The sequence below is a fragment of the Eretmochelys imbricata genome, chromosome 26 (assembly GCF_965152235.1).
Source record: "Eretmochelys imbricata isolate rEreImb1 chromosome 26, rEreImb1.hap1, whole genome shotgun sequence".
Taxonomy (NCBI): Eukaryota; Metazoa; Chordata; order Testudines; family Cheloniidae; genus Eretmochelys; species Eretmochelys imbricata.
Genome location: NC_135597.1, coordinates 6,606,333 through 6,630,115, shown reverse-complemented (window position 1 = coordinate 6,630,115; position 23,783 = coordinate 6,606,333). Strand labels below are relative to the sequence as shown.

At 48.0% G+C, this 23,783-nt stretch overlaps 2 protein-coding genes across 2 annotated transcripts in view; one reads left to right on the top strand and one right to left on the bottom strand.

The window, feature by feature from the left end:
* LOXL2 (lysyl oxidase like 2) overlaps nucleotides 1-488 on the top strand; it is a 73,467-nt gene extending 72,979 nt beyond the window's left edge. Inside the window, exon 13 of the mRNA XM_077805624.1 lies at nucleotides 299-488. Within this exon, the coding sequence (XP_077661750.1) occupies nucleotides 299-378 (80 nt within the window). The 3' untranslated portion in view covers nucleotides 379-488. The remainder of the gene's footprint in view (nucleotides 1-298) is intronic.
* Nucleotides 489-2,307: 1,819 nt separating this feature from the next.
* On the bottom strand, nucleotides 2,308-18,354 carry R3HCC1 (R3H domain and coiled-coil containing 1). Its single transcript, XM_077805549.1, has 9 exons — nucleotides 18,346-18,354; nucleotides 17,405-17,555; nucleotides 16,129-16,258; nucleotides 14,060-14,197; nucleotides 10,067-11,294; nucleotides 8,946-9,118; nucleotides 6,975-7,045; nucleotides 5,687-5,782; nucleotides 2,308-3,047 (listed from the first exon to the last, which is right to left on the bottom strand). The coding sequence occupies exons 1-9, from the start codon at nucleotides 18,352-18,354 to the stop codon at nucleotides 2,905-2,907; spliced, it is 2,139 nt and encodes a 712-aa protein (XP_077661675.1). The 3' UTR covers nucleotides 2,308-2,904.
* Between the last annotated feature and the right edge of the window lie 5,429 nt (nucleotides 18,355-23,783).

The window sequence follows — 23,783 nt, the reverse complement described above, 5'->3', positions numbered from 1 at the left end:
AGTGTTAGTTTTATTCTTCCCCTCACTCCTTCAGTAGTGTATGAACTGAAGCTGAGCTATACGCTTGTCAAATGTTAATAGAATTAAATAGCCGAAAGGTAAGCAATGGCCCTTGATCCAAGTTCAGAACTCCCAGTGGTGTGGAGGAAAACTCACCTTGTGGCAGCTTAGAAACAGAGGCGTAATTTACTCAATTTACCTGGTTTGTTGTGCATCTGCCTTTGGTGTCAGAGGCATAATTTACACAGTCTCAAGTGATACCTTGCTGACAGTACCTGGTTCTCTCTGCCTCTCTCAGGTGACTCCTTAGGCCAAGAAATGGAAGAGAAGTTTGATCACTTCAGCGGACTCACAAATAACAAGGTGTCCACGCGGTAGAGCAGCTGGCCTCCCACCCATTATTTAAGGAAGCAGGGATGCCTGTTTGCGACTTCCCTAACCACTGCACAGAAAAAGAAACCAAGTAAACAACCATGGACTTCAAATTAGCATCGTAAGTTATTCTCAGCGACACCCTCCATACCCATTTCAGGTGCTCAGCACACTAGGAAACAGAATTCGCTTTGTAACTTCACTCCTAATATTAAGATGATTTGGAACCAGACTTTAATTCCACTAGGCCCCCATGTCCTCGCAGCTAGGGCTTCACATCCATCCAGGCTAACCTGTTCACTGGAGACTCCCTCCCACCTTGTTCATCTGCACAGTTCCAGGCTGCAGTGAGCAGATCGCAGAGGTGGCGGTGGTTTCCTTTGGGTGAGGACAACCTACATGTGTCCCTACCATTGACAGTGTTTCAACATACTTCCCTCTCAGCTGCCTTGCTCCTGTCTTAGCATCTTTATGCTTTGATCCGAGTCTGAACGGACATTGCTTTTCTAAAGGTACTTAAATCCAACTCCTCCTCAGTCCTGCCATGAAAATACCCAATTTAGCACATAGCTAAGAAAAACTGGAGCACCTTCCTGACACCAGGAAGCTGCCAAGTGTAATTTAATACTGTAACATAAGCTTGTTCATTTCAAATGCTCCACTCACAGTTTGATCTTTAAAAGGCACATCTAAAGCAGGGCTAGTCCGCACTGTGTTCTCTACAGTACTTACCAGAACTCCACACAGCTACAAGTCAATTATGCAATCTAGACCTGGAAAAGTTCCATTATTTAGTACACATCCTTGTGTTGGGAGACTAAACAGCATTTCTGCTGCACACTAAGCTGTTCATCCAAATGATTTTATGTACATCTATTTCCTTCCAACACCTTTTAAGCTAGATATTACATCTGAGCCTTTTCTTTAAAGGGTGAATATAGTTAATCATCGTATCATCAATATACTTTTACAAAGATAACTTATTGGCCTTTACTGTCAGGGATCTGGATCTTTGCATTATGTCAGACCACCTGTGTAAGCAATTTTTTAAAAGAGATTTTACACGTCGGTAAATGCATAATGGTGCTAAGTGTGTTCCTCTGTTTGTTTGAGGACGCATGTTGCTACATGTCTTCAGACACACACCTACTTGAATAAAAATCTCCTTTGCCCAGAAAAGAGTTTTATATGCCATTTTTGTGTATGTTCATTGAGTGACCTGGAAGTTTAGTTCTTTCACCCCTCTGCCATGTGGCTAGGGCAAGGGACTGGGAGCCAGGATACCTGGGTTCTACTCCCACTCGCTTGCTCTGAGTCAGCAAACCAACTGAAGGGACTTCAACAAACCTGAGCTCTAGTCACTTCTTAAGTTACAGCAAAGGCTGGTATTGCATCAGCTGAGTGCAAATTGGAAAATCACTTAGTTATACTAACATCACTGGACTGAAATGTTTTATCTTATTACACACCTAAAGTGTGATTGAAGTTGGATGTGTCCCTTTAACCTCATTTTTGCTCTCTCTAACCTACCTCACAGGGGTGTTGTGAGGTGTAAGGAATGCCTGCCAAGTCCTTTGCTAATGTCTATCAGAGGATCTTCAAGTATGTATCTAATAAATACTAAGTTATTCCTCTCTGCCTAGAGAGAGGCATCTGGCTAAAGTTTTGCACCTACAGTAATCTGGAAAGCTCCATTTTGTTCTGAGGAGGAGAGACTTTAGTAAAGGCCTGAGCCTGAAGAATGTTCAAAAGCCTGAGCTCCTGCAGTGGGAGTCTTGCAGCATTCTCTCAGGATCAGGGAATGTCAAGTTCTGGCTTCCCCCCCAAATCAGTGGATAAGAACGCTCCTTGAAATACTGCACCATCACAACCCTGAGCATGCTTGTTACATACTGTGTATCCAGAAAAACTGATGCTGCCACATGCATTTGCTGCTTATCAGTTTTGTGGTATAACTTTATTTTAACAAACGTCAGCTTTACAACTTCAGTAAACATTAAACAGCTATTGACTCCTGCAAATGTGTTGCTCTGTGTTTCTTGCTTCCAATCAAGGCCCAAAGTATTCCCTTCTTCCCTCCCACAACGTTCAATCTAGGGCAGCTCTTCCGAGAGGCTTTATACATTTTAAAAGAATTTAGTGCTTAGATCAAGGAGGCTTTGCTGTTGTAGCTATCACAGCCCATGAGTGGAGATTACCAATCACCTCAAAGTGGCAATGAGCTGCTTTGGCAAGGTGTTGATAAACACCTGCTGGGGACCAAGATAAAATGCTCTCCCTAGTAAAGAGCTAGTTTACAGTGGCCTCTGTACCCTGGATTAGTGAGAAATAATTTGAAAAACTAGGTGGCCCATTTCCCAGAATGCAACAAGGGAGTTCAATATTAACAACAGTAAACTTGTTCCCTTCCTTCATTTAAAGGGAAAAAAACCCCCAACTCCACAGTGTGTCCTAATGGCAACTCACTGTTCTGCATGCAGTTCGCTATCCCACCCATGCTCCTTTGAAGCTTGTCTTCAGCCCATGCTCAGTTTACTCTTCCAAGTTCCCGGGATGTAGCACGTCACCACCTGAGACTCTCTGCTTTCTGTGCTGCAAACCCAGAGCCCTTGTCACCAGCCTTCTAGCCACTGCAGTGTCAGTCTGGGGTCTCTCTTTAGCCAGCTGAAGGAGCTCTAAATAAAACAGATGAGAAATCAAACAAATGGAGGAGAGGGGGAAGTCCCCCTAATTAAATTCTCTTAGTTTAGGAACACTGTCTTGTAGCTAAACTACATAACTGGGAGTCAGCTCTTCCACAGCATCACCGTGCAATTACAGGCAAGTCATTTCACCACTGTCTCAACCATCCTACCTCACACCAGGGGACTTTACTGACCTGCCTCAATGGGATGATGAGGGGCCAAATTTATTGTCTGTAATACGCATAGATTCAAAGACAAAAGGCAAAGTGTTATATTCAAATAGCTTAACCTGGTCCCTCACTGCAGTGGTAGAGAGCCTTCAGTGATTAAAATTCACCAACTGCTTCAGAACCACTCCTGGCAAAATTTAGCAATTCAGATACCAAGAAAAACTGACATCAGTTGAGACACTCACTCTGAAAGCCTAGCGCTAACCCCTCGGAAAGCAGACTGCTTCAACTCCTAAACATTTTTAAATGATTGTGTAGATTTTAAAAGGCTTTTCTGAAGAGCCCATTTGCCCGAGGTTATTGGCAATTGCTGCTGTTAACCACCAGCTGGCTTGTTAAAGCTTCAAAATTGATTACTTTTTTTTTTTTAAAAAAAAGCCAACATTTTACCAAGTCCAAACCCACGGGCTCAATAAGCCTTCGTTTAATATACAGTGGATTTGATACCAGTAGAGTCGTTTAACTGTTTGCAAACTTGAAATCATCCAGTGAGCAATATGGCTTGGCCTGGGTTATTAAAAGATTGTTCAAACAAAAAAACTGGAGGCGGCCCAACGGCAGCAAAAAAAACAAGAGGGACAGTGGCTCAATTTATCCACCCACAGCTTGGAAAATAAATCACCAGTATTCCTGACAAGGTTCTAAAGGGGACACTGTCAGCTAGTTTAGGTTTTGGTAAAAACGGGGTTGTTTTTTTAATTAAATACAATTTTGTTCAGGTTCGAACATTCCTCCGCAACCCTGATATCACACCCCTAGCCTAGCGCACAAGAATCAGGATGTGAACTAGACCAGTCCCTTCACCATACAAGCTGAACAAAAGTGGGAAAAGCTAATTGGATTTGTTGAAAAATTCAGTTTCAATAATCTAGCCATGCTAGTAACTCAGGAAGTGGTAAAAAAATGACAGTGTCCTTTTAATTAATACTGAAATTTATTTTGACTGCAATATACTGGACAAACACAGTAATTATATGTACAGTGAAATCTTTATATTGCGCCAAGATGCATGACATTTTTCACTTTTACTGCAGCAAGCATAACTGATTACAGTATGATTTTAAAGTAATCAAATGAACTGAATGTTACTAACTCTGAATGGCTAAGCTTAAACAATTTTATCTGAATCTGCTACTGAATAATAAAAATTATGCCAACCACAAAGTACTAACTGCTATTGGTTTCATTTTCTGTGATATTTAATTGTTTGAACTAATTAGTGTGGGGGAAAATGTACCATGAGTCTCTATTAACATCAATTAATATACACCCCAGATCCCCAACATCAATGGTGGAAACAGATCTCATTCTTGACTGCTATTTATGCTTTATACAACTGAAGCAAGTGGCATCGAAAAGGAGCCCTACATTCACCAGAGTCCGTGCTTCAGTGCTGAGGCCCCACTGAAAGCAATGGAGTTTAAGCATGTGCTTAAAAGCAACCAGTCAGTCAATCCCGTCTGTACTGTCAGAGCGCAATACAGGCTTTCTTACCACCAATCTAATTCTACCCCCAAAACTTTTGGCACCTCTCCCTGAAGTCAGTGGGAACTGTGACTGTACCAGAGAGCAGAACTGGCTCCTGTGTTACTGTACACAATGCCTCCTGGTGGGACTTGCTGCTTTTCAAAAGGATATTTACTAATAATGCATTCAGCAGCAGGCTGCATTTAGCAGAGGACAGGTGGAATAACGTAGAAGTTACGGTATTTAACAGGCTACGGACAAGATTTTCAAGCTTGGGTGTCCATAGGGTCTGATTTTCGAGGGTGGGGATATCCCTGCAGCTCTCTCTGATATTAGAGCTGTCTGTGAAAAGCAACTTTGCAAATCAGGTCAGTTATTTAGGTGCCTAACTGTGGGCACCCAACTATAAAAATTTTGGCCTATGCTAAAAAATAAAGATCTATGATCTTCCTCTGCATGCTTTGTTCTCCTGTTACAAACACCCAAGACAACTACTTGATCACGCCACTCCTTAAGGCAGCAGATGGTTTTGAGGTGTGCCACAAAAGTCAGAAAAGTGACTTGCAACAAGACTGAGTTGGTGTGTTAATACTCTTATTCCACCTCTGATGTGCTCCCCTTCACAGTCACTTTTCTAATCTACAGACCCAGCTGGATTCTTTCTGCCTCGGGCATCATAACTCAATATCTTCCACGAGCAGAATTAAGGTGACAATTGATGCATGAGGCACAAAAAAGAATTCAGCTCACCCTCCTACACCACAACAGTGCCAATAAAGCCACAAGAGTAAACACCTGTTCTTAAAGCAGTAAAGGTCTTTACTGTGGGTTTATTTTTAAATCCAGTATAATTAATAAGTTAGCCACAGTAACCACCCCTAGCAGCAGAAGATATGCAAAACAAGGAGCAAACGCAAATCAAAGGTTTCTTACTTGGTCGCTGAAGTGCCTTGGTTTTAGACTGTCTTGTCCCATGGATCAAAGATCGGATCTTTAGAGAAGGATAACTCTGTCCCAAGGCCTGAGATGCTTCAAAGAATAAAGATCGCTACAGTCAACAAGCTGAATTTTTGTAACTATAAACAAAGTTCAGTGCACACACCACCACTGAAGCCAATGGAACAACACCATTTTATCTCAGCTGATGATCTGGCCTTAGATTTTTAGCGGAATTTATTCAGTTCACTCAGATGTTGAATCCCGTAGGCCTTGGGCCTGCAAGATTCCCACTGAAATTTGTAACTGCTTTGTTCAGGACGGGTCAGGGATGATAGGATCAGGCCCCACATATAGAATGAAGGCTTTCTGTATATATGCACAGCCAGACATGAACTGCTCTAAGGAACATTATGAGCTGGGGGTCAGTTTGCCATAAGGTCAGGTGTTTTGACCTAGATGTCACAAGCCGTTAATGATGTCCACGGAGGGTCGCACATCCCCTTTGTTGTAGGCTTGCTAGAATTTTGTTCATTTTTGAGAATAAACCCAGTTGGCAGAACGGATTCATTTCTAAAATACAAAATGATTCACACACTAATTCCTTATACAGGGAGTCCCAGCAGCCTGGTTATTACCCAAGCCAATTAAAAACCTGCAAAGCAGAGTTTCCGCAGAACATGTACTTCATAGAAGAGAACATCAACAATGCAGAATTAATTCTAGGTTCTTGTGTCAGAAGTTGAACCTGTGGTTTAAAGAAGTTTAAAGTTGGGGGAGGTGGCAGGGCAGGGAACTGGCATCAATGTTTTGCAGCTGCTTAGATTCAGAACTGGAATGACTTGGCCTGCACTGTCAGCGGTATCTCCCATGACCGTTACAGAAGGTTGCTTCATTCAGGAACCAGGATGCCTAACAGCTGTGGGAGAAAGACTCACTTCCATAGGGTGTGCGAGGGTGATGAGAAGTTACAGAACTCTCCACGCCCACATAGGGAAATGGATTTCTTTTCAACTGCCAGTGAGAATGTGCGATTTGGGATGAAACTGGATTTAATCCTAAATACGATTTCCTTACCAATACCACGCTGTGGACCTGGCTCTTCCACATTTCACCTTACCAGAAGGAATGGGGCGTCTTCTTTTTAGTAACAGAAACCCAATGACCCCCACTGGAATTCAGCTTACAGGGCAAGTGGAATTTTAAGGTTCCGCAACTCTTTACCGTGCAACATTGGTGAAGTCCCACCAACGCCAGAGGTTACTAAAGAATCAAGTCACGTTACCTGCTGCCAGACTGGAAAAGATACCCAGGGCATGAGTGTCATCGACCCACTGAATTTTGAAACCACTCTTGCTACAAAGAAAAAGGAGAGCAACACCATAAACAATCCGGCAAATAGCGTCAGTTAGTAATATCAGTACTTAGGGGTGCTTTTCATCCCTAGATACCCAGTGCTTTACAAAGCATTATCCCCTTTTTGTAGGTGTGGGAAGACAGAAGTAGAGGGGCAAAGTGGAACTTATTCAAGGCCACACAGTGACTTAATAGAAGAGGCGGGCACAGAATCCACATATCCTGAACCCCACTCAAGTGCCCCCCCCCCCCCCACCAAGGACTTGTTGCCCCCAGTGATTATACATTTCTTTAAAAGAAACACACGGTTTAATTCCAATCCCAGATTTGGGATGTGTCATGGAAAGAGCTAAGCGTTATGTATCATTCAGACAAACCGATTCCTCCAATGTCAACAGGAATGCGGGTGCAGGAAGTGCAAGCGTCAGAAAGGGGTACCAAAAAGGTGGTACAAAACCTAACGGGGGGGGTGGGGGGGGGAGAGAGAGAGAGAGTTTTTAAGCGCATGAAAGCCAACCAACCAAAACATTCAAAGACTCCCCAGCAGCACTGGAAACTCCAATGCCGTTGCTTTATGCTAGGGGCACGAGAACTGGAAAACGATCAGTTTCGTTTTAATGATAGCCTTCAGCCCGGTCCCCCATCAGAGCTAAGTGCATAAAGTAAATGCCGAGGACAGACTGTAAAAAGTAGCTTGTGTCTTTCGGAGTTAACGTTACTATTAAGCTACAGGGTCTCCTGCAGAAACTTACCACCACACCATTATGTACATTTAGCAGGTGGTAGGGAAGAGCATGAATGCGTATCCATCTGCAGATGCAATAATCAAACATTTTTGCAGAGTGGACACAGTGTACTAGAGTCACGCTGGTCACAGCTCCACAGTTAAGGGGATGAATTTTGTTCTGACACGACAATCAATGCACTCCTTAAGGAGCTTTCATTGGATTACTGCCTCTGTGCTACACATTTACACGATCAATCTTACCTCTGAAAGAGCAAAGTAAGGACCCAATCCTTACTGCATTTTCAGCAGACACACCAAGGACTAAATATACTTTAGGGGTTGAACTCTAATCAACAGGTGTAATTTTACTCAAGAACTCTGATACTACAGTGATGAGGGCCGTTTAAGGAAAGATAGTCCGGTGGTTAGCACGCTAGCCTAGAACTTGGGAGAGCTAGGATCAGTTCCCTGCTCTGCCACAGACTTCCTCTGTGACCTTGGGCAAGACACTTAACCTCTGAAAGGTGCGGAACTGGAGTGTTGTGAGGATAACAACATTAAAGATTGTGAAAAACAGAGCTTTACGGATGAAAGGCCGATATAATATTATTATAATATCAGCACCTACCTAACAAGCAGTCCCACTGAAATCCATATGATACTCACATGACTGAAGTCATGCACGTTTGTATGTGTTTGCCGGATTAGGGCCTAAAGAATCACGATTTCTATTTTTATAGAGAAATCGAGGATAATACAAATAAACCACCTCGCTCTCATATAGCGCCTTCCATCACTACATCTCAAAAAGGTTAATAAAAGGAGGTCAGTAACATTATCCCCATTTTATAGATGGGAAAACTGAGGCACAGAGCAGCAAAGTGACTTGCCCCAGGTCACCCAGCAGGCCAGTGGCAGAGCCAGGAATAGACCCCAGGTCTTCCGAGTCCCAGTTTGGTGCTCTAGCCACTAAAAACAATGCAAAGACAGAACTGAAATGCAATGAAACTTCGTCAGATTCTTGCACTGGCCCTTGAAACAATTTATATCGTGTATGCAAGGCTGCACGCATCCTGCTCACTTCACTCAGGCACTTGGCACCACGGATGTCAAGCGGAATGTCTAAGCTCGGACGGCAAGCAGGAACTGCCCTGTTCTGAGGTAGGTACTTACTGGAACTCTGAAAATGCTTCCATCAGATGCTCTGTTTTCAGGGATGGCAAGAAATCGTAGATCTCTGTAACATGTCCAAAATCTCCCTCATTGATCTGTGCATCCCCATAGCTGGAATAATCGAACTGGATCTTCTCGACGCTAATGTCCTTTACAGTCAAGTAAGTTGCAATCTGGGAGGAGAAGAGTGTTAGATGTCAAGGTGCATTTCTAATATTGCAGGAGAAGCCAATGAGGAAGGACATTTAGGGGTCTTCAAAAATGCAATGTTCTATCAAGCACAAAGTATGCCTGTACATTTTACATATACAGGGGCTAGGGTGCGAGCCTGGGATGAGACCTGGGTTCAATACCCTGCTCTGCCACACCCTTCCAGTGTGGCCTTGGGCAGGTCACTTAGTATCTCAGTGCCTCAGTTCCCCACCTGTACAAGGGGGATAATAGCACTGCCCTGCCTCACAGGATAAATGCTCTAAAGATCGTGAGATGCTCCAATACTACAGGAATGGGAGCCATGTAAGATACTTAGGACCGATCCCACCGGAAAATGGCATAACCAGTTTAGCCACCAGCTTTCCCCTACACGCTGCTCCAACCAACATGCCTGAACCCTGCTCTGGAAAGACCCCTATAGGGATGAGAGGGGAATTCAGCTCCCATCGCCCATTCAGTCTTTGGCCTGTGCTGTTCAACAGACCCAGTTAGCAGCAGAAGGGCTTTAAGATGGAGACCCCTGGCTGCTAGGAAATGGATTGAGACCCACCTGTGTGTACCACACAGCCCACTGCCTGAGCCATCCACTCCCCAGTCATTTCACAGTCACAGTCTAGAGAATACTTAGCCCTGCCTCGAGGCAGGGCTCTGGACTAGAAGACCTCTCAAGGTCCTTTCCAGTCCTACGATTCTATACTTTTAAGTGGTTCAATAAAAGCAAGTAGGAGCCATAACCAGAGGTCTGCCAGAGCCATGACAAAGAGGTGTCTCAGGGGCTCCTCCTCTCCCTTTTAGAAGATGACAGAGCCTCTTAAAATCACTGCCACATCTCTAATCCACAGCCCATCCACTGGTCATTACTGTCACAAATCCAGTCTCTAAGGTAACATTCCCATCAAAACCTTTACCTCTTGCAAGAGTTCAGCGCCACAGTCGTCCTCTACGCTGCTCTCCTCTTGCTCATTCACTGCAGGGTTTTCCGTGCCTCTATCCTCTGCAGACAATTCCAGCCCACACCGCAATCTGCCCGCCAGCACTGTACAATCCTCATCCCCATCTTCTAGTAGTGATATCTTTTGGGCACGATCCAGTACAGAGGTATCCATGCGGTGCTTATCCTGGTCAGCCAGTATAGATGGTTTTTTACCATACTCCATTCCAGGGGCATCCATACCTCTTTGATTCTGGTTTTCTGGGAGACTTAGGTTCTGGCTACGCTCCAATATGATGGTGTCTGTACAGCCCTCATCCTGGTTTTCAAGTACTGAAAAGTTCTTGCTTTGTTCCAATAAGGAGGCATCCACAGACTCCTTATTCTGGTCTTCTGGCAGGGACAGGTTTTTGCTACACTCTGATAGAGTGGCATTCGTAGAGCCTTTATCCTGGTTTTCCAGGGCCAGTACGTTTTCGCTACACTCCGATACAGTGGCATCCATGGTGTCTTGATCTTGATCTTCTCCTTGGTGCCGGTTTTTGCTACACTCCAATACAATGGCATCTGTACTGCCGTTATCCTGGTCTTCACGTTGAGATAGGGTTTTGCTACACTCCAATGCACGGGCATCTGAACAGTCTTTATCCTGGCCTTCCAATACGGATAGGTTCCTGGCACACTCCCACACAGGGACATCTGAACAGTCCACTGGACACGTGTTACTGTTATCACCACGGATTTCACACACAATATGTTCTTCATATGACTCTTTAGGGCCCTGGACTTCAGGAATTTCCTTGCTCGGGACTGGATCAAGATTACTTGCTACCCTGCTGGAATTTGTAGTGGCCTCAAAGTTACCCAACTCCTCTGGGGTCCCATCGGTTGCACTTTCAATGCAGCTCCCTGCCTCTTGCACCACATCACCATCTGGCTCAGCTCCAGCTCCAGCCAGGTTTTCGTTTCTCAACTCCTCCAGTTTTTCGCGCATCACCCTGGGGACATACAAAGCTTTATCCGGCTTCCTCCGGGGCTGCCGCCTAGTCCTGCCGATTCCTCTGTTGACTTGAGAGCCATCGGCAGGCACCTCCGCATGACGCGGCCCCGCGGCTCTGCCTCCCCTACTTCTGGGCTGGAGAGGGCGGTGGGATCTCGCTGTGGTGCTGCAGGAACTGTTCTGATCGCCAGGCTCCTCGGGCAACCTAGTGCCAAAACAGCAGGGAAATTCATGATGGGCTGGGACACTTCATGCTGTAGTCAAACTTCAGCAGGAGCAGCTTCCCCTCCTTCCTATTACAAGTCAGCGCTATTGACAAGATCAAAAGTACAACCATACACACCGTCACCAACGTACTGCATGCACGCGTCCTTCACAGCAGACTGCGGCCCACAGATCGCTTGCTGGTGATCTGTGCAGAGCTGGCTAAGTTACTAGGGCACTGGCTTCACACCCTCCTCTCCAGCTGCTTCCACAAGGGACTAGGCTCTTCATTGCAAGGGAGCCTGGAGGCCTGTAAAAGCAGCTGCCATTTTATCACACTGTGCTACATAGGAGGGGGAGGAAACCGAGAGGAGCATCGAGGGAAGATGGAGAGAAAGGAAAGCAGCTACTGGGCAGTATGTCCAGGGCACATCAGGAGAAAAGGACCAAGTGTTAAGCTGCATACACGGGAAGGAGGGAACCAAGCACGTGCATTAGCACATGACAAGGGGACCAGGCGGCAGAGAAGCCTGAGGAGCAACAAATGAGAAGGGGAGACAAGAAGCTATTAATTCAGAAAACCGGCTATGCCAGGGGTGGGCAAACTTTTTGCCCCAAGGCCACATCTGGGTATGGAAATTGTATGGCGGGCCACGAACGCTCACAAAACTGGGGGTTGGGGTGCGGGCTCCGGCTGGTGGGGCAGGAGGGTGCTCCAGGCTGGGACCGAAGGGTTCGGAGGGCGGGATGGGGATCAGGGCTGGGGCGGGGGCTGCGGCACAGGAGGGGGTCAGGGGTGCAGGCTCTGGGTGGTGCTTACCTCCAGCAGCTCCTGGAAGCAGTGGCATGTCCCCCCTTCTGCTCCTAAGCGGAGGCACGAGCAGGTGCCACCCCTGCAGCTCCCCTTGGCCGTGGCTGCTGGCCAATGGGAGCTGCGGGGGCAGCGCTTGGGGCAGATGCAGCGTGTGGAGCCTCTGGCTGCCCATCTACGTAGGACCCAGAGGGGGGACATGCAGCTGCTTCCGGGAGCCACGGCACATGCAGTGCGGGGAAAGCCCCAGACCCCACTCCCCGGCAGGAGCTCAAGGGCTGGATTAAGACACCTGCAAGGGCCAGATGTGGCCCCCGGGCTATAGTTTGCCCACCCCTGGGCTATGCCCTGCATTCATCCCTCGATGCGCCACCCAACTGATCATCAAAACAAAGTGAGGGACAGAGTAAACCGTTGGGCTCTAATTCCTGATGGAAAAAAAAAATTCTACACCTCCTCCTATTCACTTGGGACAATATAATAACAGCGGCTTCAGACACCCACCCTGCAAAAGCAAGCACAAGTTCCCAGTATTTTGCCTTGCATCATCTATCCTTTTGACAGGTGGATTAAAGGGGCAGCCCATCCACTTACATTTGGCCCAACATTTAATTTCTGACAAATCCCCAAGACTAACAGGAATTTTTCTACAATTTTTTTAAAAAGGGGTCAATGAAAACAATTGTTTTTAACAACAAACATTCATCTTCTGCAGAGTCTGCGGCCCAGACATTGCAGCGCTAAGAAGCTTCGCTCCTCGGTCTAGAATTCCACCTGTCCACCTAAAAGGGACATCACAGCCACTCCGGCCTGAATCCAGGCTGATCGCCAGGCTAACACTGAAAGAGACATAGTCAACTCTCTTTTGACTCAGAATTTTTAAAAAGAGCTTCTACCGAATCTCAGTCCGACAGATGTGTTGAAATGCCCCATACTGTTGTTTTAGGTTGTAATAGGAACTTCTGTTTTTAAACACATACAAACGTCCCTCTGGAGGTTTTGCAACCCAAACATTGCAGCAGTGAGTATCTGAAAACAAAAATGACTGTGCACAAAAGTGAAAGTAATTCTGCTGATTCTTCACAGAGACAAATGCCAGGGGAAAAAAAACAACGTGACCAAACAGCGTAAGTTACTGACAAACTTATCTGTTTTTTTAATTCTCGCACTTTTAATCTTAAAGTGCACATAACAAATAGATGTTTAATACGTACGACTTTTAAGCGGACAACGTCCCTTTAGCTGGGGCACCATAAGGTTAAGTAACTTGTCCAAGATCGCACAGGGAAATGACAGAACAGGAACGGAATTCAAAGAGTTTTGACACCCGGCTTTAACCACTAGCGCACACCCCCTTCCAGTTCGGGGTATAGAACCCAGCACTCCCATTCCCTGTTGCCTGCCTCAGATCTGGGTCTAGATCCCAGGAGTCCTGACTCCCTATTCTAACCACTAGACAACACTCCCTTACAGATCTCAATATAGAACCCAGGCCTCCCGATTCCCTGTCCTGTGCTCCAACTAGACCGAGCTCCCTCGCCTTACGCATCTAAATAGAATTCACTGCATTACAAAAGTAGGGTAAAGCTGTTAGCTTTTTGCCTGGATTCAGTACAACTAGGCAGTTTGACGATTGTCATAGCATCACTTTGACGAGTATTGCTTGAACCCCAAGGGGTGAAATTACCCACAGCTGTAAATTCAGGCCTATTGCGTGAATTGAGGAAGGATACTTTTGTTGTTCAGCTATGTGACCGGCAGTCAGAACTCTTGGGTTCTATTCCTAACTGACTCGCCGTGTGACCCTTGCAAGTCACTTAACCACTCACGGCCTTTTTCCGTATCTGCAGAAGAGAATAGGGATCAAGCCATCCTCACGGGGTGCAGTGAGACCCAGCACCATGAGATGGAAGGCACAGTAAGGGAGAAGTACTGCTGTACCTACAGCACCTTACCTTATGACTGAGTGACATATAACAGTCCTTCTCTTCCATCCTTCCCCGACAGAAAAGCTGCTTAACAAATCGACATTGTCCACAGTCCTGTGGATCAGGTACCTGAGGCGGCTGGACAAGGGGGGGAACAAGAGAACTCTGGAAAAGGAAAACAGGGCATCGTCAGCTTGAAATGGGCGGGGAAGGAGAAGCAGAAGCAGACACTGCAAGTCCCCATTAGTGACCCCAAATCACTCCTGGGGTGGGGTCTTAACTCCATTCCCCGTGGCCAGCGAGCCACATCCCAAAAGCCAATTGGCCTCCTAGCTGGGAGCAACAGCAGAGGAGCTAGAGAGCGAACAGTCTGTGCTGCCTGACGTACTCTCGCACCCCTCCAGGGCACGACTGGGTTGGGTCAGCTTGCTCTGCTGTCCCTGTCATGATGTAACTTGCCAACACTGGCAAATTTAGCCTCGCAACACCCCTGCCAGGCAGCGCAGTGTTATTATCCTGCGTTGCAGGTGGGGAGCAGAGACCCAGAGAGATGAAGAGACTTGCCCAAGGTTACACAGGACAGAGTCTGGAACCGAACCAGGTTTCCCCAGTTCCAGGCCAGTGCTTTCACCAAAAGATTATCCTTCTGCCTTTATCTGTTCTATGGATAAACAAGAGGGCATCAAGGTTGAGACCTTTCAATCCGGCACCTTTCACGGTGTTAAATTCACAGGGAAACCCTTTATTATATGTATCTTCAGAAATTATGAGGTCAGAAAAAAAAATATTCTGTTTCACATTGCATGGTATTTATACACACACTAAAATCACATCTAGTTTCTCTCCCAGTGAAATAGACTATAGACTGGACTTTAATATCTTCCTCAGTCTAAAATACTGTACTAAGCATCCATTTCAAACAACTAGAGTACAAGCAAGTCTACCTGGAACACGTCTCTCTCTCCCATCTAGCCCCTACTCTCTGACAGAAACTCATCTGAATCTTATTATCTGTGCACAAGCAGACAGGCAAAACATACTTCTGGAGTGCAGCCAAGCCAAGGGGTTTGTGTTCATCATGCCCCATAATCGTTTTCTGCTGGGACAGAGAACACAGTGCACAAGAAGGCCTTAGCAGTGACAGGCTGACGAAGAACAGTTTGATCTTAAACTATTGGTAATAACCCACCAAGCGGGGACATCAAGTGAACGAGGCCGGGAACTGGCTGTTGCAGAAGTTGCTAGCATCCAGCATAATTCTACCCAGGGAAGAATAATAGTTAGAGATGGGCCCAGGGCAAAAACCCTGCACTTTGAGAAAGTGCAGATCCAGGCTCAAACTTTGTAACTGATCCCTCTTGCTTTAATGGCCATAAACCATAACCCAGTTCTGAATGGTCTAGGACAGTGGTTCTCAGCCTTTCCAGACTAGTGTACCCCTTTCAGGAGTCTGATTTGTCTTGTGTACCCCAAGTTTCACCTCACTTGCTTATAAAAATCAGACATAAAAATACAAATGTGTCCCAGCACACTATTACTGAAATATTGCTGACTTTCTCATTTTTACCATATAATTATAAAATAAATCGATTGGAATATAAATATTGTACTTACATTTCAGTACACAGCATACAGAGCAGTATAAACAAGTCACTGTCTGTATGAAATTTTAGTTTGTACTGACTTTGCTACGGCTTTTTATATAGCCTGTAGTAAAACTAGGCAAATATCCAGATGAGCTGATGTACCCCCTGGAAGAGCTCTGCTTTCCCCCAGGGGTACGCATACCCCTGGTTGAGAATCACTGGTCTAGGACATGGGATCTGGCTCCAAATGTTGTGGCTCAGCCCCCCCATCTCTAATAAATCTTTCGTCCTGTAGGGCCCATCTGAAGTTACAGACATACAGCAGCAAAGAAATGCAGCCACCTCTGGATGAAGTGCACAGCCACCCAACACCACAAAGCATCCTGCATGACAGTGGGCAAAGGGGACCATAAACATCTTATTATTCACATGGGGGTAAAAAGGGCCCAGGTTTTGTGGCCCTTATCTGAAAGCTCCTGCAATGTAAACGGCACAACGTAAGCCACCTACTTCTCATGCTGGTTTTGGAGCAGAAAATGGTCCAGTTCTTCGGAGACCTTGCAGACGAAGTCATTCTCATTAGGGGAGAGGAAGACACCATCCAAGCAACGCAGCGCCAGGGTGACAGTGGGGAGGTGGCCTGATGGAGGGTGGGACGCAGAGGGAGAGGGTGATAAAAGGCAGCAGGGGAGGGAGGGGAGAGGAGAGGGGCACTCATAAATGCTTTAGCTCCTTGGTACTACTGAGGTCTACAGTGGTTCTGCGCTTTGGAGTAGGCTGCATAGCAGAGCCCGCGCCCACACCCTCCACCCAAAGTCCTACTGCATCCTGTACAGACATCAGCAAGGCCCAAAGGCAATTCCCCGCCCTCCTGGGATCCACCGTGGCCCCCACCCGCAGCAATCCCCCAGCCTCTCCAGCATCCACCACCCCACCCCCAACAAGACCCACAGCAACACCCCCCCACACACCTCTCCAGCATCCACCCCCAGCAACCCACCCCCCCGCGCAAGAATCCACCCCCAGCAACCCCCCCCCACAGCATCCCACTCCCAGCGGGAACCCCAGCACCCCGCCCCCCCAGCATCCACCCCCCGCGACCCGCCCCCGCCCCCAAAGCATCCCCCCCGCCCCCAGCGAGACCCCCAGGGACCCGCCCCCCAAGCATCCCCCCGCCCCCAGCGGGACCCCCAGCGACCCGCCCCCCAAGCATCCCCCCGCCCCCAGCGGGACCCCCAGCGACCCGCCCCCCAAGCATCCCCCCGCCCCCAGCGGGACCCCTAGCGACCCGCCCCCGCCCCCCAAGCATCCCCCCGCCCCCAGCGGGAGCCCCAGCGACCCGCCCCCCAAGCATCCCCCCGCCCCCAGCGGGAGCCCCAGCGACCCGCCCCCTACCCCCAAGCATCCCCCCGCCCCCAGCGAGACCCCCAGCGACCCGCCCCCCAAGCATCCCCCCGCCCCCAGCGAGACCCCCAGCAACCCGCCCCCGCCCCCCAAGCATCCCCCCGCCCCCAGCGAGACCCCCAGCGACCCGCCCCCCAAGCATCCCCCCGCCCCCAGCGGGACCCCCAGCGGGACCCCCAGCGACCCGCAAGCATCCCCCCGCCCCCAGCGGGACCCCCAGCGACCCGCACTGGGGGCGCAGGGCCAGCGCCCCAGGCCCGGCCCCCCTCCGCTCCCCGGGCCCGCCGCCCGGTGCTCGGAAGGCCGAGGCGCAGCCGCCGCCGGGCCGGAGGCAGCGGGGGGCCGGGGCCGGCCTGCGGGGCGCACCGGGGCCCGCACTCACCGGCAGGCCGGGGACCAGCGGCAGCGGCAGCGGCACCGCGCGGCGTCCGACCCCGCTCCTCGGCCGCGGCTCCGCCTCCGCCGGCGCCGCCCCGCGGCCTCCCCGCAGAAAGCCGGGCGTGGGCGGGGACTGACCGGCGCCGCCCCCCCGCCTACCGCCGCCGTGCTCGGGGAGGGCGGGGTGCGGCAACGCTCCTTATCTGTTTGCGTGAAGGGTTACTCATGGGGATGGCCGGGGCATCTGTGCCTGGCCCGGGCCCCCGTGCTCGGCGCTGTACACGCCGAAGAAAGCGCTGACAGGCTGTGAGGCAAACACAAGGGCCGCAGCTCCACCCCTGGAGCGTGGACACTCACGACAGCGACAGACAGGGAAGGGGTTGCTGGAGTGAATTCATCCCCACAAAAGGCGGAAGCTAGGTCCACGGACGCTTTCTTCCATCCATCTTGCTGTGTCTACAGGTAGGTTAGGGTGACCGGGTGTCCCGATTTTATAGGGACAGTCCCGCTATTTGGGGCTTTGTCTTATATAGGCACCTATTGCCCTCCCCCCCATCCTGATTTTTCACACTTGCTATCTGGGCACTGCTGGTGAACTGCTTATAGCACTGACATAGCTTAAGTCCCCAACCCCGCAAAGACTTAAGAACACAACTTCAGACACATGAATAATCTCAATGCACTTAATACGATGACACACGTGCCTAAAATTACTTACATGCACAACTGAGCCTTAATTTGTTCCAGCACTTTATAGGGGTTTAGGTTATCCTACAGTCAGGGGCCCAGATGCTCCCTAGCACAGTTGTTAAGGCCAATATTTTGGTACATTACTCCAGTTCCAAGTGCTGCAGTCTCCCCAAAGCTTAGATCTTAACACCACTTCTCAAAATATGATTGGTCAAGTCAGGTCATTACAGGCTTGGTCCAGCGACCTCTGCTCACATGGCTCATCCTTACTCACACAACTAAAGACTAGTCGGGCTGGGTAATTTCTGCCTTACCCCGGAACAATGTTTGATGCAGAGTTAGCTGCTTCTTATGCAGTCATTCTAATCCAGCAGGTATTTCTACTTAGGGATTCATTAAAGCCTCTTCTTAATGAAAGCTGGGCAAGACACTGGCAGGGCTGTATTACATTTACCAGGCTTGATTCTCTTCCTTTCACTCCAGTGTAAATCAGGAGTTACTAAAGAAGGCAATGGAGTTATACCAGTCTAAGAATCAGATTCGGTATGCGTCAGTAATTCTCCGTTAGACCTCACAAAACAAGGTAGAAACCCACTAGTTCTACTTCTATATAATAATGATCACAAACAAATTTATAATTAATACATGTTATTTGATGGCTCCTCCCTCATCTATCACAGCAGGTGAAGGGGCAAAGTACAAAACCAAAAAGCAATAATTCATGAGAAATAAAATCACAGAGATCAATCGTATGCAATCATTGTGCTATGCTAAAGGCTCATGAAGGCTTTTTTAAAGCATCTGCTACTTCAGCAGATGCTAGACCCAGGGCAGTATTTTCTCCTGGTCCCTCTCTAGTTCTCATCTGTGCTGGGCACTTCCTACTGTGATACTTTAAGGCCACGATCCTCTGAAATATTTAGGCACCTAACTCCCGTTGAAATCATTAGTTAAATTCTTTGAAGTAAATTGTAAAGTGCCCAAATATCTTTGAGAATCTTAGTTTACTGGAAGAGGAGTTCGTTTTTTGTTGGGGGTGTGTGTGTGTGTGTCACCCTGTCTCTGTAGGAAGTGATCCCGTCTGGATACTCCCAATCCATCCCTGCCCAAGATAAGCCTCCTTATGAGCCATGAATAAAATTAACAATCACATTATACAGCACTCTACAACTTCAAAGAACTGAACTCATTAACTAGTTAAACTTGGTTACCCAAGAGTAAAAACTGGTCATCTAGGAGAGGTTAGGACTTTCACTAAAGGCACAAGACACTACTTAAAGTGGGGTGGGGAACCACAAGGGGCTGCAGACCCAGCCTCCCTCCCCCCAAATCAAACTGGATCTGGATTATTGAGGGGCACACTTAAAGCACTGTTTTACCAAAACTGCTGCTCCCAGATTATAATAGACCCCCACTCTTTTCAGGCTACTAACTAAAGGTCAAACAAAATCGTGTCCCTGCAGTCAGGCTAGGAGCTCTAGCCCTTGAATTATAACAAATTTTATTCTCTATTCTTGTCTTTTAAACAAATCATAACCCCACCTGCCGGGCAACTTACTGACTCCACAATCACTGGAGAAACTCATTGAGCTGTTTCTCCTTCTTTCTCTGATTAACTGCTCCAGAATCTTCTCTCATTCCAGAATTTCCTCTGTTTCTCTTAAAGGGCCACCATAGTCACTCTGCCTTGAATCCTGGGAACTCACTTGGGCAGACCTCCCAACCATTGCTTTCAGGGACACGATCAGCAAAGCATGGCTCTGAATTTCAATTTGTTCAGAGTAAAGCATTTACAAAACATAAAGATGAATAAAATTGTTCCCACTGCTGCAGCTGTTTTAAATTCTAATGGAATCCAGTGTCTTTAAAACACACAAATATCCCCCTAGAGAGTTTGCAACTCAAATAGTGCAGTGCCCAGAATGGAAAAAGAAACTCTCTAGACGCAAAAGGGAAACTGACTTCATTGATTTGTTTTGTTCCAGTAAAGGAGAGGAAAGCCAACAGAGAACAGGAATAGTGACAAGTAGACTGGATTTTCTATGGCTCTATTTCCATTTTGATATGTAAACTACTATTCATACCAGAAAGACATTTCTTTGTTTGCAATACATGTTTTTTAAGCAGAGACTCTCTTTAAAAGATTCCAGCACATAGTCCCCCATCCTCAAAGGGTTATGGAAACCATTCTAACCTTGTAGCTCAAGTCTGGCAAGCTGTCTTCCGCTCACAGGCTTCTCCACACCTACTTTGCTTCATGAAGCACATCAGCTGCAATGACCGCATGCACCTGTGTGTGTGCTGTTTGCACTGCTCAGATCTTTAGGCCGCAATCCATGCCTGTGGAGTCTCATTGAAGTTAGTGGGATCCAGGTGCACAGAGCAGCTTGCAGGATTGGGGCATTAGGCTGTAGGGCCTAGATTCTCAAAGGTATTTAGGCACCTAACTCACACTGATTTCAATCCTAAATAGGTTTGAGGATCCAGGCCTTAGTGCTTTGAGGCAGGGATATCTAATCTATGTGGCACAATTTGTACCTGTAATTTGACTCTCTTTTCTAAACAGCAAATAAATAATAGTTCTGTATTCTGCACTTACATGGCTTCTTCCATCCAAGGATCTCAAGGGGCTTTATAAAGAGGAAGAGGGGTCATCATGAGTCTCCTTTAATAGATGGGGAAACTGAGGCACAGGAGGTGGTTGGTTTGTTTGTTTTTGAACTAAAGTGGTCAAAAGCAGTCTGATTTTGAATGCCTCAATGTTTTGGAGGCCAATTTGAAAAATCCTGGACTTGATTTTCAGACTGATGCCCAGATTCTCAAAGCTACTTAGGCATCTAACTTCCTCTGATTTCAAAGGGAATTAGGCACCTAAATACCTATGAGGATTTGAGTCTGGGCCCCTGCACCTTCCGCAGAAGTAAAGAAACCTGCAGGTGCTTGATGCTTCTGAAAGTCCGTCCCAGTGTTGGGCACCCAAAACAATCAGCAGCCACATGAAAATCTGAGCAGTTGTGACTTGCCCAAGGTCACTCAGAGTTTCCAAAGGGCTGAGAGGGATTTACAAGAAATACCGTGTAAAAGGAACTTTGTCATTGCTAGAACCATGCAATGGGCAGTGAGGGAACAAGGCAGGATGACAAACATGCTTCCAAGAGCCGGAGAGGGGTTACACACTAGCTGAAAAATGCAGGGAAGTCTATTCTCTAGGTTTGTTTACCCGTCTGTCACAGCCCCATTTAGTTTCATTCCCCAGCCACAGGGCAGTCTCCAGTTCAGGGTAAGAATGTTAAATGGACAAGATCTCACAGCAATTTTCAAAATCCACTGCGAGTGGAGACGGACACTAGATGGCATCCTGCAGCCCCTGATTAAAATGCTGCCTCTTTTAAGCACAAGAATGGATGAGGGTGAAAATAAACCCACGGTTCTCCAGTGAAGTGCTCCTAAAATGTAATTAACGACTCTCATTATTTCTACTGCAGTAGAAGCCAATCAGAGATTAGGGCCCTATTGTACCAGAAAGTAGATAGACAACACAAAGACAGTCCCTGCCTCAGAGAAGTCGTCATCTCAGTGCAATTCCTGTCCCAGGGCAAGACCCTGCCCTTGCTATTACAAAGTCATCTTCACTTCTGGCTAATCTGTTAGGACTTTGAGTGGTGTGTATCGAGATCCTGACATGCCCAAGCTTTGGGCTGTATTTGAAGGCCAGCCCCAGCTTGCGGTTGGCACGTGGAACCCGCTTGCACGCTGCAGCCTTTACTGAGATCAGTTTATCCCTGGACCCTGACAGACTCTGTATTCACTTCAGAATCCAGCACTTTGTTTGTAAAGTAGAGAGAAAGATGAACTGCTCCCCCTCGCCTCCCATTCCCTGGCTCTGAGCCTTCAATAACTCCCCAGCCAGGAAGTGCATTTGTCACCCTCTTCCTCTTGATTTCTTCGTGCGGCTAGTGTTTGCCAAATCTATGCTGAGTCTGAGGGGCTGTTTACCTTGGAGCGCAGCTTTCCAACCTTCGTGAGGCGTTCCATCCATTCCCCCCACAGGTGTTTCACAATTACATCGTTGTCCTATCCAAAGGGGCATCCTGGAGAGAGCGTGGGCAGCACAGCAAAGAAGCAAGGCGCGCCCACACACACACAGACCCCAGCACCAGCAGTCGGTGCTCATCACAGATCCCCCCACGCTATCCTTATCTGCCTGGGAAATGAACGAACGTTTCTCACTTTTTCATTTGGATGAGGACAAAATGCTGCGAAAGCAAGGCAGCCACTGAGGAGGTGGAAAAGGGAGAGAGGGGTTTGTACAAGGGTCCAGTCAGACCTGCCTGTGCAGGATTTACGCCTCACCCACTTGTCTGCACATCGACCCCCTACCCCATCTAGAGAACCCCAGCACAAGGTTGATACCTTGATCTCCTCCCCAGCCGTGACAAGTACCTCTCTCTCTCCCCCATCCCAGCCAGGAGAGTGGTCTCTGTCTTGGCCTACTTGCTCCGGGAAGGGTTAATCTCTCCCGCCTCTCCCCATCTGCTGATTCTGATTGCTCTGAATTACCATACAGATTGAGACAGCCAGGCCTGTGATTTCACAAGAGCCTCTGCTAGGCTCCTTCAAGTGGCCAGAGACCCTCAGCCTTTTCCATCCTTCGCCCAGAGGCTCCGCTTTCCCTCAGAGATGGATCTCTGCCTGTGCCCCCTGCACCTGCTTCTGTCTGATGAGGGCAGCATCTAATGACTCCAATTTGGAAAGAAACTCAAGAGGAGAGATAATGACAGAGATTGGCTGCTTTCTGACTAGTTCTAGAATCCCACTTCTCCTCATGCCTGTCAACATCAGAAAAGGAACAAGCCAGCCACCTCTTCCCCCAGCCCCTCCCTGTCTGTAGCCTTCTAGGCTGATGGGTCTTGCCCTTTTTCCTGGCTAGTCCCATTCACCACAGCTATGGCACATCTGTGCCCACAACTCCCAACCTTGCAGCCCTGGTGGAAAAGAGTGGAGGTGGGCTTCTGTGCCCGTCAGCTAAATCCAAGGGGATGCTGAATCTGCAGCAGCGGCAGCCGCCTCTGGCCAGGGTAGATTTCCCCAAATCGCCTTCCCCTCAGCACCCAGGCAATATCCTGTGATGTAATCAGTGATTACACAGAGCAATGTGGGGTCAGTCCAGTCCTGATGCAGGCTAGGAAGTGACTGCTTTCCTCTCCAGGCAGCCTGGCAACTCGAGAGGACAATTTCTGAGCCAGATTTGGTCGTGTAATAGCAGCATGCCCCTTTGTACTCAGTGCCAGCCCAGGGCTCTTGCAACACTCTGCCACGGATTATCCATAGGGATTGAATCTGGGCTCTTTTGCACCAGAAGCACAGCTCTCTACCACTCGAGTTAAAGGAGCTAGCAGCAATAGTAGGCACTTATCTGCTGTGAGGACGAGCCACCAGAGAGGGACACGCTTTGCCAGCATCTTATGCAACCATCTAGGGTGCCATCCTGATGTAAGGGGGCTGTGTCAGACGAGGACTGAAGCTACAGGCCTCACTGTTTCAATGGCTGCAGAATGCCTGCCCACCTGAGTCCTCCCCTTAGAAAGGCAGATGCTGTTTCTGCTCAAATGGCCCCCATCCCCACCTCTTTGTGGGGAGTCAGGGCAGGTTCCCTCATGCCGTGGCCCCATCTCCCCCTCAGCCTGGGAGTC

What these genes read in the sequence shown, in the direction of transcription:
- R3HCC1 (XM_077805549.1), bottom strand. An exon ending in CTCCAAAACCAGCATGAGAA is followed by an intron (nt 14,198 to 16,128) that starts GTAGGTGGCTTA and finishes TTCCTTTTCCAG; the next exon opens with AGTTCTCTTGTTCCCCCCCT. An exon ending in GAAGCATTTTCAGAGTTCCA is followed by an intron (nt 7,046 to 8,945) that starts GTAAGTACCTAC and finishes TTTTCTTTGTAG; the next exon opens with CAAGAGTGGTTTCAAAATTC.